The sequence below is a fragment of the Pseudopodoces humilis genome, chromosome 18 (genome assembly GCF_049639895.1).
Source record: "Pseudopodoces humilis isolate 2021_Gansu_Grassland_sample_001 chromosome 18, ASM4963989v1, whole genome shotgun sequence".
In the NCBI taxonomy this organism is placed as follows: domain Eukaryota; kingdom Metazoa; phylum Chordata; class Aves; order Passeriformes; family Paridae; genus Pseudopodoces; species Pseudopodoces humilis.
In genome coordinates, this window is record NC_142217.1 from 515075 (window position 1) to 530225 (window position 15151).

At 51.2% G+C, this 15151-nt stretch overlaps 2 protein-coding genes across 2 annotated transcripts in view; one reads left to right on the forward strand and one right to left on the reverse strand.

Moving 5' to 3' along the window:
• LOC102107146 (uncharacterized) overlaps window positions 1-15151 on the reverse strand; it is a 178884-nt gene that overhangs the window by 1171 nt on the left and 162562 nt on the right. The gene's annotated exons all lie outside the window — the stretch shown is intronic.
• Window positions 4048-4995, forward strand: LOC148182865 (olfactory receptor 14J1-like). The gene has a single exon (XM_088064222.1). It carries the CDS (start codon window positions 4183-4185, stop codon window positions 4993-4995), a length of 813 nt encoding a protein of 270 aa, XP_087920348.1. The 5' UTR covers window positions 4048-4182.

Below are 15151 nucleotides of genomic sequence, written 5' to 3' on the forward strand. Positions count from 1 at the left end.
CAGAAACACTTCCAGGACTCTCTGCATTTCCCTTCCCTCACTCTTACCTCACTCACACACCTCCCAACAACCCACTTGGTGCTTTCAGCTGCAAGGAGTTCAAAGCTTGTCTGTCCTTCAGCAGCTGCTCTAATTTTTCCTTCAGCCAGCTCTGGGGTTGTGTTTAGTGTAGAACTCCCTGTGTGTCTGAAACATTCCTTGTGTGGTTCTGCCTTGGGGAAGGGGAACCTCCTTGGTGGCACCTTGGGCTTGGCACACACTTGAGGAGGGTGTCTGTTTTCCATGGGGAAACTCAGCAGTTTTAGATTGACAAAATAAAAGAAGGAAAACCCCTCTTTGCCTGAGTGCAGCCAGTTCTGTGAGCAAAGCAGGTTCCAGGTGAATCAGGAAGACAGGATGGGGCTGGGGAATGTGGAGCAAGGTTGTCCACACTGGGTCAGACCTCAAGGCAGAGCTTCTCTGACCTGGCCACACCTCCTTAGGAGAGAACATGGATCAATATCCATCACTGAATGCTGCAATCACCTCTGCTCTAAAAAGAACAGGTATAAAAGAGACCCTTTTAAACAGGAATACATATTTCTTAGATGTTCTTTGAACTATTTCTCCAGAACTATTGTAGAAAACTTTCTTAGAAACTGCACCAGACCAGAGGGAAATCAAGGCACAGCCATGGTTTGTTAGGACTTGCTTGATCCTAATGAGCCCTGTGGTGCATTTGGAGCTGAGCCCTTGAACCTCAGGGCCTGAGAGGAGATTGCACAAACCTTTCCAAGAGTCCAAGTCAGAAGAAACACCCAAAGTGTCTCCAGGTATTAATGGGTGCCACTGAGGTCCATCCCCAGCACAGGCTCCTCATGGACTCCTTGGAGGAGAGAACTGGAGGCCAGGATTGCACAAAAACCTCCCAGAGACTCAGTGTGGGAAGGAAAATCCAAAGTAGCTGAAAAAGCCCTGAGTATCTCAGGGTATTGATGAACCCCACTGAGTGTCAATGCAAAGCTCCCAAGGGACTCGTTAAAGCAGATAACTGGGGCCATGATTGCACAAACTTCTCAGAGACCCAGTGTGGGAAGGAAAAAGGAAAGTGCCTTAAGAACCTGAAGTACCTTGAAGCATTAATGAGCCCCACTGAGTGCTGTTACTGACAAAGCCTCTCAAGGGACTAATTACAGCAGATAATTGGAGGCCAGGATTGCACAAACCTCTCAGAGACTCCAAGGCAAAAGCCAAAGTCCTTTGAAAAAGCTGCAGTCCCTGGGAGCATGAAGGAGCCCCCCAGGGCCATTCCTGAGCAAGGCTCCCCAGGGACTCCTTCCAGCAGAACCCTGAGGCCACTGGCATGTGGGCTAGGGGGGATGCTGAGGGCAGGCCAAGGGGGTGACAGTGGCCAGCCTTGCTGGGGCTGTGCCAGGAGGCCCCAGGGCCTCAGGACAAGGTGTCTCCTCACAGCCCTTGGTGGCACAGCATTGGCTGCTGTGGCCCAGGGCACCAAGCCTTGGCTTCTCTTTGTCCCCAGCTGTCATCAGTGCCTGCAGTTCTCTGCTCTGCCTGGGGCCTGGGGACACTTTCTCAGTCATGTCCCTCAGTGGGACCCATTAAAAGTGAAAGAAACTTTGGAGTTGGATTCTGACTTGGAGTTCTTGAGAGGTTTCTTCCCCTCCCTCTCAGGGACTGATGTTCAGGGCCTCAGCACAAAGCCCCAAGAGGCTCATTGAAGTCCTGCTGCTGTGTCTGTGCTGCTGAGCTGGGCTGGGCTCCTGGCACAGAGGCAGCTCCTGGAAACCAAGAAGAGCTTCAAAAGCACATTTCTCTTGCTGAACAGCTCTTCTGCCAGCCCAGCAGGGCTGGGGCACTGCCTGCAGCCACCCTGGGCACAGCCCAGAGGCACAGAGAGCTTCAATCAGTCAGGGCTGGGAAGGTGCTGAGAAGTGCCTGGGGCAGAATCACTGCCAGCCCTTGACACAGGAAGCCTCTGGCTGCAGAACAATGCAGCTGCAGCTCCTGGAGGCATCTCCTCAAGCTGGAACATCCCAGTGCCTACAGACTCTGTGAGTACATTCTCTGCCTGTCCCTTGTGCAGAGCAGCCAGGGGTGCCCAAGGCTGTCCTGCAGAGCAGGGTCCTGCAGCCCAGGGCACTGTGCTGGGGCAGGGACTCTGCTGCCTGCCAGGGACAGCTCTCAGCCGGCCCGGGGAGCTGCTCCCAGCGCTGGGGAGAAGCTGTGGGGGGAAGGAGCCACCCTGAGCAGGGCAGGTGCTGCTGCTGAGAGGGGCTGTGTGGGGCAGGGCTGCTCCCAGCTCCAGTCCTGCCTGGGCACAGCTCCAGAGGACACTTCCCAAAAGAAGGTGAGAAGGTGTTATATTATGTTATGTTATGTTATGTTATGTTATGTTATGTTATGTTATGTTATGTTATGTTATGTTATTATATTATATTATATTACATTACATTACATTACATTATAACTATATCCTTAATTAACTCTAGTATGTTTCCTAACCTTTCTCTTAGATTGTAGAACAATAAACTGACCTTCTAAATACATTTCTGAAATACTGTATTGTCTTACCATCAGGGAGAGGAGCTACAAGAAGAGCATTTTGTTTTGTAACCAGAATGTGAGCAGTCATAACAAAAAGTGGGGCAAAGAAACCCTTGGACCTACTCCAATGGGTTGACCCTTGGGTGTGTAACTGGGGCAACTGAATCTCCTATTGAATGTTTCTGTTAAATATCCTAATTAATCAACCTTAAGAAATTGTTGAAATAAGCTGCCGGGTGCACCCCATCTCCACTGGGACACCTGGAATTTTCCAATAAAGGTCTGTTTTTACTTTACTGTTCTAACACTGTTGCAAAGGTTTGGTTTGTTTTTTTCTTTTGATTATAGACAAGAGGAGGATGAGAGAAGCAGAAGAGGAATTGTAATCCCAGAATCATAGAACATTCTGAGTTGAAAGGGACACACCAGGATCAGCAAAGTAGTGTTGGAACATTTACAGAGATGCCACAATTGTAAGTTTGGGTGCTCAGTCTCTCTGCTGGGAGCCTCCTAAACGGCCTAAATGAACTGCTCTGATATTGTCATTTGTATCTGGCGCTCTCAGGGAGGCTCTGGCATCTGCAGCAGCTGAGTCAGGCCCTGCCCTTGGGATTGCTGCCAGGCAGGTATGTCCATGGGAATGGGGTGTCCCAGCTTCCCTGTGACCTGTGGGGCTGTTGGCAAAGCAGTCCATGGGAAAGGGGAATGAGCTGAGCTCCCTCCCTGAGATCCCATCATGGGCACACCTGGGGATCTCCTTGCTGTGTCCTTCCATGCTCTGATCTGCCCTCCTGGATGCAAATCTGTGCCAGAACCTCTCAGAGTTCCCTGAATGTCCCATGGGGAAGGGCAGAGATGCCACAGCTGAGGAAATGCTGTTGGCTTTGCCAAGGGAGCTGTGAGTGTCCTTGGCAGAGGGGGGTGCTGAGACCTTGCCCAGAGACCTTTAGAGAGGGTGAGACATTCAGGGATCCCTCTGCTCTGAGCAGGGTCTGGTTTATCCCAGGGTGACACAGGAGTGTGATTGTGCTCCGATTCCAGCCAAAGGTGCAAACCCAGGGCAGTTGGGAACAAGCCCATCCAGCCCCTCAGCTTCCCTAAGCCACAGGGAATCCTTTGCCTCTCACATCTCTCGGTGGCAAACTCGGAGTTCAGCAGAAATGCTGGGGATTTCTGACCTCAGAGAACCAGGAATGATTTGCAAGTAGGAAAACAATTTGTAAAACCAACTCCTGCTATACTTTAGAAGTGTGCGTGCAGATGGCAAGAGGACCATCTGCATTACGAGTGATGCCCTTGACACATCCTGAATTTCCAGCCTTTTCCCTCTCCTGCATGGCCACAAACCCAGGGCAGCAGGGCAGGGATGGCTCCTGGAGAGCCCCCAGGCACAGGCCTGGCTGCTCCTGGAACACTCAGACAGCACAGCTGGAGGTCAGGCAGGGACCTGGGTGAAGTTTTCCCAGACCAGGAACAAAGTGGGTGAGTCCCAGCCTCTTCCTCCTGCTGGCATTGGCAGACACGCGGCAGCTGCAGCTCCCGCACTTCTGCCTCTTCCTGGGCATCTCCCTGGCTGCCCTCCTGGGCAACGGCCTCATCATCAGCGCCATAGCCTGCAGCCACCACCTGCACAGCCCCATGTTCTTCTTCCTGCTCAACCTGGCCCTCACTGACCTGGGCTCCATCTGCACCACTGTGCCCAAAGCCATGCACAATTCCCTCTGGGACACCAGGCACATCTCCTATGCAGGATGTGCTGTCCAACTATTTTTTTTTGCCTTTTTTGCCTCAGCAGACCTTTCCCTGCTGACCATCATGTCCTACGAACACTACGTGTCCATCTGCAAACCCCTGCACTATGAGACCATCCTGGGCAGCAGAGCTTGTGCCCACATGGCAGCAGCTGCCTGGGCCAGTGGCTTTCTCTATTCACTGCTGCACACAGCCAATACATTTTCCCTGCCCCTGTGCCAGGGCAATGCCCTGGGCCAGTTCTTCTGTGAAATCCTACACATCCTCAAGCTCTCCTGCTCCAAATCCTATCTCAGGGAACTTGGGCTCATTGCTGTTAGTGCATGTTTAGCACTTGGCTGTTTTGTGTTCATTGTTTTCTCCTATGTGCAGATCTTCAGGGCTGTGCTGAGGATCCCCTCTGAGCAGGGATGGCACAAAGCCTTTTCCACCTGCCTCCCTCACCTGGCTGTGCTCTCCCTGTTCCTCAGCACTGGCACATTTGCCTACTTGAAGCTCCCCTCCATCTCCTCCCCATCCCTGGATCTGGCAGTGTCAGTTCTGTACTCAGTGGTGCCTCCAGCCCTGAACCCCCTCATCTACAGCCTGAGGAACCAGGAGCTCAAGGCTGCAGTGTGGAGAATGATGACTGGATGGTTTCGGAAACATGAAACTCCTGGCACATTTCTGCAAATCACTTATAATAAAAATCGCCTTTGATACTTCCTGTTGGTTTAATTTTGGAGGTTTTCTGTGTTTTCCTTTTTTAATCCTGTCTACAAAGAAATGTCATTGTTTGTGCCATTTCTCATTTTGTTTCTCTCCACCATCCCTGTGGCCACAGACTGTGTCCATGAGGGCCTGTGCTCTTGGTGGCTTTCAATGAACGAAAGGATCTCCCAGCAAAGTTTTCTCCAGAGATGCCCCTTTTGTTCCCTTCTCTGCAGCTGCAGCAGCAGTGTCTGTGTGCAGAGCTGGGGGCAGATCAGTGCTGGCACAGCAGTTGTGCCCAGGAGCAGAAGCACTTGGTGTTGCCAGTGCTGCTCCCGTGCCACTGCCCCGCTGCCCTCCTGGCCCTGGTGTTGCTGCAGGGCCTGAGTGCTCTCGGGGCCGGGCACAGCCCTGGGGGTGGCAGTGCAGGGGCTGCAGCAGGGACAGGCCATGGGCACTGCTGGGGCAGCGCTGACGCCTCAGGGCAGGGCCTGGGGGCTCCAGGCTCCTTGCCCAGGCTCTCTCAAGAACACGGCCAGGCCAAAGCTCAGCACAGAAAACCCCCGTGAGCAGCCCCAGGGTGGCCGTGGGCAGGCTGGGGGCAAACAGCATGGCTGGGGCTCTGCAAGGTCCCTGGGGGAGATGGGAAGGAGCAGCAGAGCAGGGGCTGATCCATCCCCACTGTGCTGGACACCCCAGGGCAGCGTCCCAGAGCGTCCTCATGGAGCTGCCAACAACATCCCCCCTGTGCAGCCCTGGCCTCTCCCCCAGCTCAGAGAGGTGCCGCATCCTTGCAGGCACATGTCATGAATAAAATCTCTCAAGAAATCCACCCCGGATAAAATACTGTGTTTAGTTAGGTACAGTTAATGTTCTTATCCAATTTGTAAACGTTGTACCCCTTGTTTACTCCAATGGTTATTAGTAATGTTAATTACATACCAGTTTCTGAAGTGTTTTAAAGGTTCTTATGAGACATTCCTGTACCCTTTCCCCTTACTTCCCTGCTCCTTTGTAACAGAGCTGCTCCCATGGGGGCTAAATCGAACTAACAAAAGCAACCCATTAGAAAGGTATGCCACAGAAGAGGCAACTCCCATGGTCGCTGTGCCACACTAGAACAAAGAAACTCCCAGGAAGCTGTGCAACCGAGTAATGTACAAACTGAGGCATGCAGGACACCAAAACAACGAGCTAACAGAGGAATAAAACAAGGAAACATATTAGAGCAAGCTATGATGCAAGATCATCTCCCTGCATCAGCCAAGCCTGCTTAGAAACCATCTTCCTGCATCACCATGACCTCAAGAGGACTGGAAAGGACTGACAGCCCTAGACAGCCAACCAGAACAACAGGTCCCTGACTACTCTCATGAGGATGGAAGCCCCAGCTCTGCAGTGTGTGCTGCAAAACAGAATTGTGTCTCCTCTTTGGAGCTGACAGTGTTGGAATGGCCGTGGTGCAAGCAATCCCTTGGGCCCCCCCCCACCCCAAGAGCTGAATCCTAACAAAGGCATCAAACAGGAGTCTTGTCTCCTGGCCAATTTCTTTCAATTACCGTGTGCTGCACGGGCCGTGGCCAAGGGGGCCTGGACCCACCCGGAGCTCCTCCCGGAGCCCAGCGGACTCCAGCTCAGCGGGGGCCGGCAGCGGGGCACGGCTTAGGCTCGGCAAGGTGTGAGCAGCCGTGGTCCGGCCCAGCCTCAACCGGGGTCCCGCAGCCTCCCGTCCCCACCCGGTCACTGCCGGGGCTGGCCCGGCCCCGCCAGGCCGAGCCTGTGCGATTCAGCCCTTCTGGGACACAGGGCCAGAAAGACTTCAGCCCTGAAGCAGCAGGCTTTGAGTTCAAGCCTTGGGAAGCACTTGCCAAAGGCTTGATGGCAATTCATACGTTCATCAAGTCACCCCACTGAAAGTTATGTTTCTAGAATCTTCCCGGATCTCTCCCCCATTGGTTGCAATTCGTCGCAGTATTTTGCATCTTTCTAACCCCAGTCTGTGTCTGGACCCATGCCCTCAGACTGCGCCCTCACACCTCCCCTAGATATTGTTGTGTCTGCCCCTAGTCCTGGTCTTTGCACTTTGCTCCTGTGCTGCGCAGGCTTTATGGGCCTCATCCCTACTTGATTTTCCTATTCCAGTTGGTTTTGGGGACTCCAGCGAACCCGCTCCTTTAATTTCCTCCTTGGTTGCCCGGCTGTCAGGGGACCCTGAAGTTTTAAGGATTGTTGTGGCCACTGTCAGCACGACTGCAAGGGCCGCAGTGCAGCGGGGCCCGGCCCGACCGGCAGCCGGGTACCTCCTCAAAGGTGGAAGCAAGAGAGAGATTTCCCGGGCTTGCCTGTCTGCAAAATGTCAGTCTCACAGAGGTGGATCCAGCTTTTTAAATGCTTTAATAGGTAGTCAGTTCCCACAGCTAGCCAGCTCTTGGATTTTGCTTGGCACAGAGGCAGCTCTCGCTTAGCAGCTCCTCTCAGTAAAATCATTTCCATGGGGGGCTTCTTCCCTGCTCACCAAATAGATATTCATGCAAAAGCAGCACAAACTGTTCTTCCTGTCCTCCTATCTTTGTCAGAGAGTGCCTTTCAAAGGGATAATAATTGGGAGTGAGGGAGTTTACATTTTCCATTGCAAAGGAGCCTCCTGCCTCCCTTAGCAGGCCTCTGTCTTTCAAACGATGACACACACGGTCTCCTTTTGCACCTTCACTTGGCCCCAGCCACTCCTGATCATTTGAAGGAGCGGCTCAGAAGAAGGGGCAGCAATCCCCCAAGGCCTGGGCTGCTCCAGGCCTCTCCTGGTGCCTTGGGCTGTTGAAGGGGTGCCGGGGTGGCCTTTGTGACACAGGCACGGGGTGCCGGGGTGGCCTTTGTGACACAGGCACGGGGTGCTGGGGTGCCCTTTGTGACACAGGCAGGGTGCGTCAGGGGCCGTGGTGACATGGGACCTTGCGGTGCCCAAAGTCCATTGTGACATGGCAGAGCCCCGCCCCGGCTGGGGGGTATATAAAGGGCTTGTGGGGCCTGGGTCAGTCCCAGGACAGTGGCTGTGTCCAGGTACCTGTGTGTGCCAGAGGACTGCAGGCACGGAGGAGGAGAAGGCGAAGCCCAAGTCCCAGCCCCCCAGGCCCTGGCCCGGCTCACAGAGAGCCCAGGCCTTGAGGGAGCAGCAGGAGGAGGCTGAGAGGGCAAGCAGAGGGAGGAGAGGAGCCGTGGAGTCCTGCGCTGAGGAAGAGGCAGAGCTCTGCCCAGGAGAAATGAACAAGTTCCAGCAAGGGACTCCAGGGGAAGCCTGCACTGAGCCACAGCTGTCCCCAGGAGAAGCCCATAGCTGCCAGGAGCTCTCTGAGTGGGATGAAGGCCTTGAGCAAGAGCTGGTCCAAGTATGGGGGAGCTACTGGCATTTCCAGGACTGGGATGAGGGCAGGGAGCAAGAGCCCTCCCCAGTTGTCTCCGAGTGGGACGAGTGCAGGGAGCAGGAGCCGTGGCAGGCGGACAGCGATCACTGTCAGGAATTCTCAGATTGGGAAGAATCTCCTGAGCAGCGGCTGTCCCCAGGAGAAGGCACGAGCCGCCAGGCACTCTTGGACTGGGAAGCTTGCCGCAAGCAAGAGCTGTCCCAGGATGGCCAGGAGGTGACTGGAGGCAAAGCAAAGAGAAAATCCTCCAGGTCCAGCTGGGATGATGACAGTGATGGAGAGCTGGCTCAGGACAGCAGGGAATACTGCGACATCCTGTGCAGCCAGCTCAAGCCCTGGCAGTGGGAGGACGATGACTGGGATGAGGTGAGCGTCCTGGAGCTGCACGAGGAAGGAGAAGAGGCCAGGCAGCAGAGACTGGCAGATTTAGCCCGAGAGGGAATCCTGCTGCCTGTCCCTCGAGAAGCTTGGGTGGAGTGCCAGGAGCCCGAGCTGTGCCCACAAGAGCAACTCTGTGCCGGGCCTGGCCCTCTGGCAGCCCAAGCCATGGTGGAAGATGTCTCTTTTACTGGGCAGCCTCTTCCCCACAGGAAAGGCCGCTCGCTCTTGAGGCGGGTGCTGCAGGCAGTGCGGGGGCTGTGGGGGCTGCGGGGGCTGTTCCGCTGCCCCTGCCTGGCAGCACAGCCACAGGATTAGCACCCGCTGCCAGCAGCGCTGGGCTGCAGATGGTGGCTGCCCCGCGGCCTGCCTGGCGCCCCGAGGGAGCCACACGGGCTGCCCCGGCCTGCGCTGGCCCTGCGGGCTGAGTCAGCCCTGGCCGCTCTGCGGCACCTCCAGGGCGGCTCCCCGAGGGCACACGGCAGCCCAAAGCGGCACCTGAAGGGGGACCCTCGCTGCCGGGGCTCAGCGCCGCATCCCGGCCCATCGTCCGGCCGGGAAGGCACCTGGAAAGTCATCGGCTCCCGGCGGCAGCCTGGCACCGCCAGTGGCACCCCTGCACCGGGTCCCCGAGGGCCACAGCCACACGGCTCTTGGCCCTTTGCAGGGACACTGGCTCCAGCTCCTCCCTGCTGGACTCCAAGGCCATTTCCTCTCCTTCGGAAAGGACTTTGCTGATCCTGTGGCACTTTGGCCATGAGGAATGGACACAGACAGGAGGTGATGCTCCCAGGACATGACAGCGGCCTGCTGGACTGCAACACACACAATTCTAACAAAAGAAAAGAAAGTTGTGTTTAGGAAGTAGTAGTAGGAAAGAAAAAAAACACACATCCCCCCCACCCCCCCCCTAAAACCTGCATAAGACCCTCCAGAAACCAAAAAATGATAAAGGATAAGAATAGGAATATTAGGAAGAAGAGGTAGAAGCTGAAATAGATGAAGACGTAGTAGTACTTGAAACATGGAAAATTAAGAATAAGAATAAAATGTTGGAGTCTGGAATACAGAGTGTGTGCCCTTGTTTCTAATACTTAGTTAGAAGATCCAGGTATAAGTTCCCCCAGGCAGGGCAGGTCCCTGGGTGCTGCCCCTGGCCCAGATAGTTTTCAGATGGGAAAAAGTATCAGAAGTAAGGTTTTAGAAGACAAAAATGTCTTCCCTGCTGACAGCACCGTAAGGAATAGCTGCAGGGCAGAGTTTTAAAAACAGAGGTTGTCTTGACCTCTCTACAGCCTTGCATGGTGCTCAGCATGATAGATCAGGGGAAAAAATATTATAGTGGTGTGGCAGCAGCCTCAGGGAGACAAAGAGTTACACTGTCCCACCCCAAACCCCTTGAGAAGGGCGGCCCAGGTGTTCTGATTGGGTTTGAGTCCCTGAGGGGTTCTCTCTTGGTGTGCTTCTACTGGTCCCTGACCCTGAACTCCACCCTCAAAGGTGGAAACCCTTGAGAGTTCTGTCCCTCAAAAACCCCTGCTGTGCCTCTGTTCGGGGCTCTCTGTTCTGGACCTGACTTTGTTCCCATGCTGAATAAATGGTTTTGTGAACCGGGAGCCTGTCTCGGTTGGTGTTTGATGCTGGTCCCCAGAATCCTGCTGCTTCCCTGGACGAGATCCTGAGGTTCCTGACTGCAACATATGGTGAGAGATTGCGTGGCATCCAGTGAAGCAAGAGAACAGCAGGACCCAGCTCCATGGACACCTCGTGATGGCTTGAGAGCTGGTGAGCCTCCTGCCTAAGAAAAGAAGACTTGAGAGTACCTGGCAGGAAGGCTGGGTTGGGAGTGCCTCAGAGGCATGGGGAAGAAAAGGGCTTACAGAGGTGTGGGAGCCGAGACCAGACGCTGGGACAAACACCTTACATCACCCAACAAGATGTATTATGGACAATATTAACATTATGAACGATTATATTAACATTATGGATGATTATATTAACATTATGGACGATTATATTAACATTATGGACGATTATGGACAGTATGACTCTTCCGGTGGACTGTTTTTGTCTTCTGTGAAGTTCCTTTTTTTTTTTTTGGTGTATACCTCCCTGTACCTTCCCCTTTCCTCTGTTCCTAAGGGCAGGACAAAGGGTGAAAAAAGCCAAGATGGCTCGGGGCTGCTGCCGTCTCTCCGTCACCCCGGTGTCTTTCTGCCATCCTGTTAGTGTTCAGGAACACACATAATCATGAATGATTATATGAAGGTGCTTTATTGAAGAGCTCTGGGTGTCAGGGGTACACATACCCAAATCTGACCCGATTTGGTTTTGAGTTGAACATATTTTATACTCTATCGTTATGCAACTTACATATTAATTATTAAACTTACAATGTTCTATTGTAAGCATTGTTTTTACCCAAGCATGGATTTCTCGTGATCCCCCCTTAGCCCCCCAACATTGTTCCTCATGTTCTTTAAACAATAATTATATCTAATCACATCTAACAATTGTATCATGATCATCTACTGATTATACAGGTGCAGTTTGACCTGATCTTTAACAAGCACAAGGCCTAACATTTCCCAGGGCCTACTTTTCCCAGGGCTTACCAAACCTAACTTTCTTTCTAAGTCCCCGAATTTTCTAAGATTTTAGAACCTTTTACTATCATTCCCCCCTTTGAAAGCATTTTCACTTCACTATAAGTGCAAATGTTTTCACTTGATACAGTCCTTTGTTTCTGAGTTTATACTTAGTGTTCTTTGAATCCTTGATTGATGTTGTCGTGGTTTTAAACCAGTAACTAAAAAAAAAATTACTTATTTCTTGCTGTGAGATATGGATTAGAGCAAGAGCAAAACAGGCTTAAAACTTAAAAAGGAATAAAGAAAGTTTATTAACGAACTACAAGAATAAGAACACCAGAATAAACTTCTAGAAAACCCTTTTATCCCCCACTACTTGACCATTCTTTTGTACACGTGACAACATAGAGACAAAAAACTTTAGAACTTTGGTGGTTAAAAACAGTCCCAATTCTTGCTACAGTCTTTTCATCAGCCTTTGTAGAGAAACAGAAGTTTCTTTCTGCTAATCTATGGAGTTTCTCACAAGAAAACTATTTCTGTTATAGTTTTCTATTTCTCTGATGCCAGCTGCCCAGAAATCCTGTCATCAGTTCTCTCCTCCCATTTCACATCACTCTGAGGTGTGTATGGGCCATGAGTCTAGGGATGGCATTTTAAGGATGAGTTATTCAAAAGCAAGTTTTCTTCATCTGTTTCTATGAGCTTCCCTGGAAACAGTTTTCTCATTGCCCTCAAGGCCTCAAATCTTCGCTCCACTCTGTTCCAGCACCTCACTGTATCACAATTACTCTCTCTTTTGCTCAAAATCCACACTTTGAACACTCCAATCCTCCCAATATACTCTGTCATGAATTAAAGGAGTCTTTTTAAATTACTATTGTCCATCTCCATAGCTTTAACAGAAAGGTATTTCAGCTAGTAAAGCATCTCCTTGTTCTCTCTTCCCCATTTAAAACTTAACTCTTTTCCTCACTGTTTTTGGTGGTTTTATGATGTCTTCTTCATGTTGATTGTCTCTCTTTCTCTGTCTTTCTGGGAAAAAAGAGTAATCTGTACGTTTTATCCAGGTAGTAAAACAATTAAAGTCTTAAAAAATCTGCAAGAGTTCATGGTGTCAGGTTTCAGTCCAGCAGCAGAAATTGAAAACTAAGCCGAGCTGGCCAGCTCTGCTTCTCCCCCCACCCCCCATCCCCCCTCTGTCCGGCCTGGAAGAGGGGGGCAGCTAAGAGAGAACCTTGTTACCTTGTCAGAGGCCAGAAACACAAAGAGAACAAGAGTGCTCTGACTTTACATCTTAAGGAGGTGTTCACAGGTTGATCCCACTTTTCAATGGTCAAAACTGCTGCCAATTCCCAGAAATGACCGATAATTGGTCAGGAGAAAAGACCCCCATCACTCACCTGTAGTTTCAACATCCTTAGCTCTCAAAACTATCTTAAAGGTAAAGTCAACCCATGACAATAGCTTACCCGTAAATATGATTAAAGCATAAGCAAGAGTGACTGGGGTATGGGGAGGGCTTCTCACCCCACTTCAAGTACAAAACAAAGCAATTCAAACTAAATTTATATACTGTATGCTTATACATATTCATTCATGTTATTTCCGATAAGTTTCCCCCTACTTTCAATTTTTAAATTTTACATCACTGTTCTTCATGGTGCATGCTTCACTTGTTGCTAGGGGTCTTCAGTCTTCTTTTGGTGGTATTTTGGATGAAGGCTTACACTCATCCTCGTTGACCTCTGGATAACCTTACAGGTTGTGTGTGCATATTAAGCATAGTGTTATGTAAGTGAGCATTGTGCTCCACTAATTAGTCTTATAATTTTCAGGCCCTGTGCCTAAAGTCGTTCCAACTTTATCCATCTCAAGGTCGATTTTGTCTTAGGATATTTCTTATCTCAAAACTACATCCTCTCTCTTAATTTTAACATGTAACATCTGTAGAGGGCTACATCTGCCTTGTAACACCAATTCCCTTGATTGCTTCTAATAATAACTTTCCAAATAGTTACAATTTAGTTAGCACGAATCATTTCCATTTATTACAGGAGGGTGTGAAAACAGGAGCATTGTTTGGTGTGGCCTCCTCTCTGCCTTTCACACCCTTCAGTGCTTTGACCCAGCCAAGAGCTTTCTCCAAGAGCGCAATGAAGCAGCTGTTCCTGCTCCCAGCTCTGGCTCTTCCCAGTCTCTGCCCCTGCCTGGTTTTGTCCCTCTTGCTGTGCCCTCTGCTCCCCCAGGGGGCTGCCCCAGACTGAGGGATCAGATCCAGGCACTGCTGCTGCTCCCTCGGGACCAGCCCCAGTTTGGTTGTTGCTGTCAGTGCCAGCAGAAGCGGTGGCTGGAGCAGCGGGTGCTGACAGTGGCCCAAGGCCCGGGGCTGGAGGGGTCCCTGGGCTGGGGCTGGGAGGGAGCTGCCCCTTGTTCTCCCTCTGCCTCACGCAGAGCTGGGCCAGGCACAAGTGGGGCAGCAGAGCCAACAGGGAGCCTGCGAGTCTCTTCCAGCTCTGCCTGCTCAGAGTTTGGCCTTGGAGCTTCAGGTGGGCAAAGGCAGCTGCTCTGCTCCCTCTGCGTGTGCCCGTGTTCAGCAGTGCTGCTCCATCAGTCTGTGCCCAGCAACAGGGAAAAGCCTCAGCCCTGCAGGGCCAGGAGCTGCCGGGCTCTGCCTGAGCAGCTCAGCCAGTGGGAAGGGAGCTGCTCCACACGGGAACCAGGAGCAAAGGACATGCCTTTTCTAGGACATGCTTTCTGTAAAAAAAAAACCAAAACAACAAAAACAAACAAACAAACAAAAAACCACGAAAAAATATGAAAGATAAAAATTACCCCCAAATGTGTAGTGAAAAATCTTCTATAATTCTGGAGTAAGAAAGAGGTCTTTTGAAAAAGAGAACTCAGCTTTGATTTTAGTTACTTAGTTTGTACATCTGCTAGTGGAAAGGATCCATTAGCTGCCTTCCTTTACAGATTTTATGGATGTATTCCAATATTAAGATATTTTACACTGCAGTTAAAGGAATAGGAAATTGAAATACATGTTCTTCATGACTGTGTCTTGAGTGTAAAAATTTTGCAGTTTGAAACTTGGACCTAAAGTGTTGCAAATGGAAGTGATAAATCCCAATGGCCTGAGTGAATGCAGCTTTTCCTATGGGATATGCAGCACTCCAAGGACTTCCTCAGTGGGGCTGTGGCTGCTTGGAGCTTTGTCCTGTGCCACTCCGGGATGTCAGGAAATGGGACTTCACCTGCCACCAGCCCAGGTCACGCTCTGCCACCCCAGCTCCTTGGACCTTGTGTCCCCAAAGAAGACACAAGGTGTTTCTGCTGCTCCACCTTTGCACAGATCCACAGAGAGCTGGGATTATCCCAAGTCTCGTGTCTCCATTGTGCCATATTCCTAAAGAACCAGCAGCCCATCCCGACGAATACGGTGAGTTATGTGGATGGTTGTCAGCTCCCTTTCCTGCCTAGAAATCCTGAAACTGCTTCTAAATTCTGTTCCCTTCAGCTCTTGGACACCTACTGACACAGAGCTGGGAAAAAAATGCCCTGGCCATGGCTTACAAGGTGAGTTATGCCAAAGTTAGAGCTCTGTGGGAAATCTCTATCCATCCCTATCCTTTTAATATATCTCTACGTGGGGGTGTGCATGGATGTGTCTTGTATGGAAAGGAAGGAGTGTGCAAACAACGTGACTGACACTTCCACTCTCTGTGTTCATTCCATACTCATGGGTACCAAGATATTATGGAAACCTTTGCAAGG

What these genes read in the sequence shown, in the direction of transcription:
- LOC148182865 (XM_088064222.1), top strand. Translation starts at nt 4,183, where the DNA reads ATGTTCTTCTTCCTGCTCAACCTGGCCCTCACTGACCTGGGCTCCATC.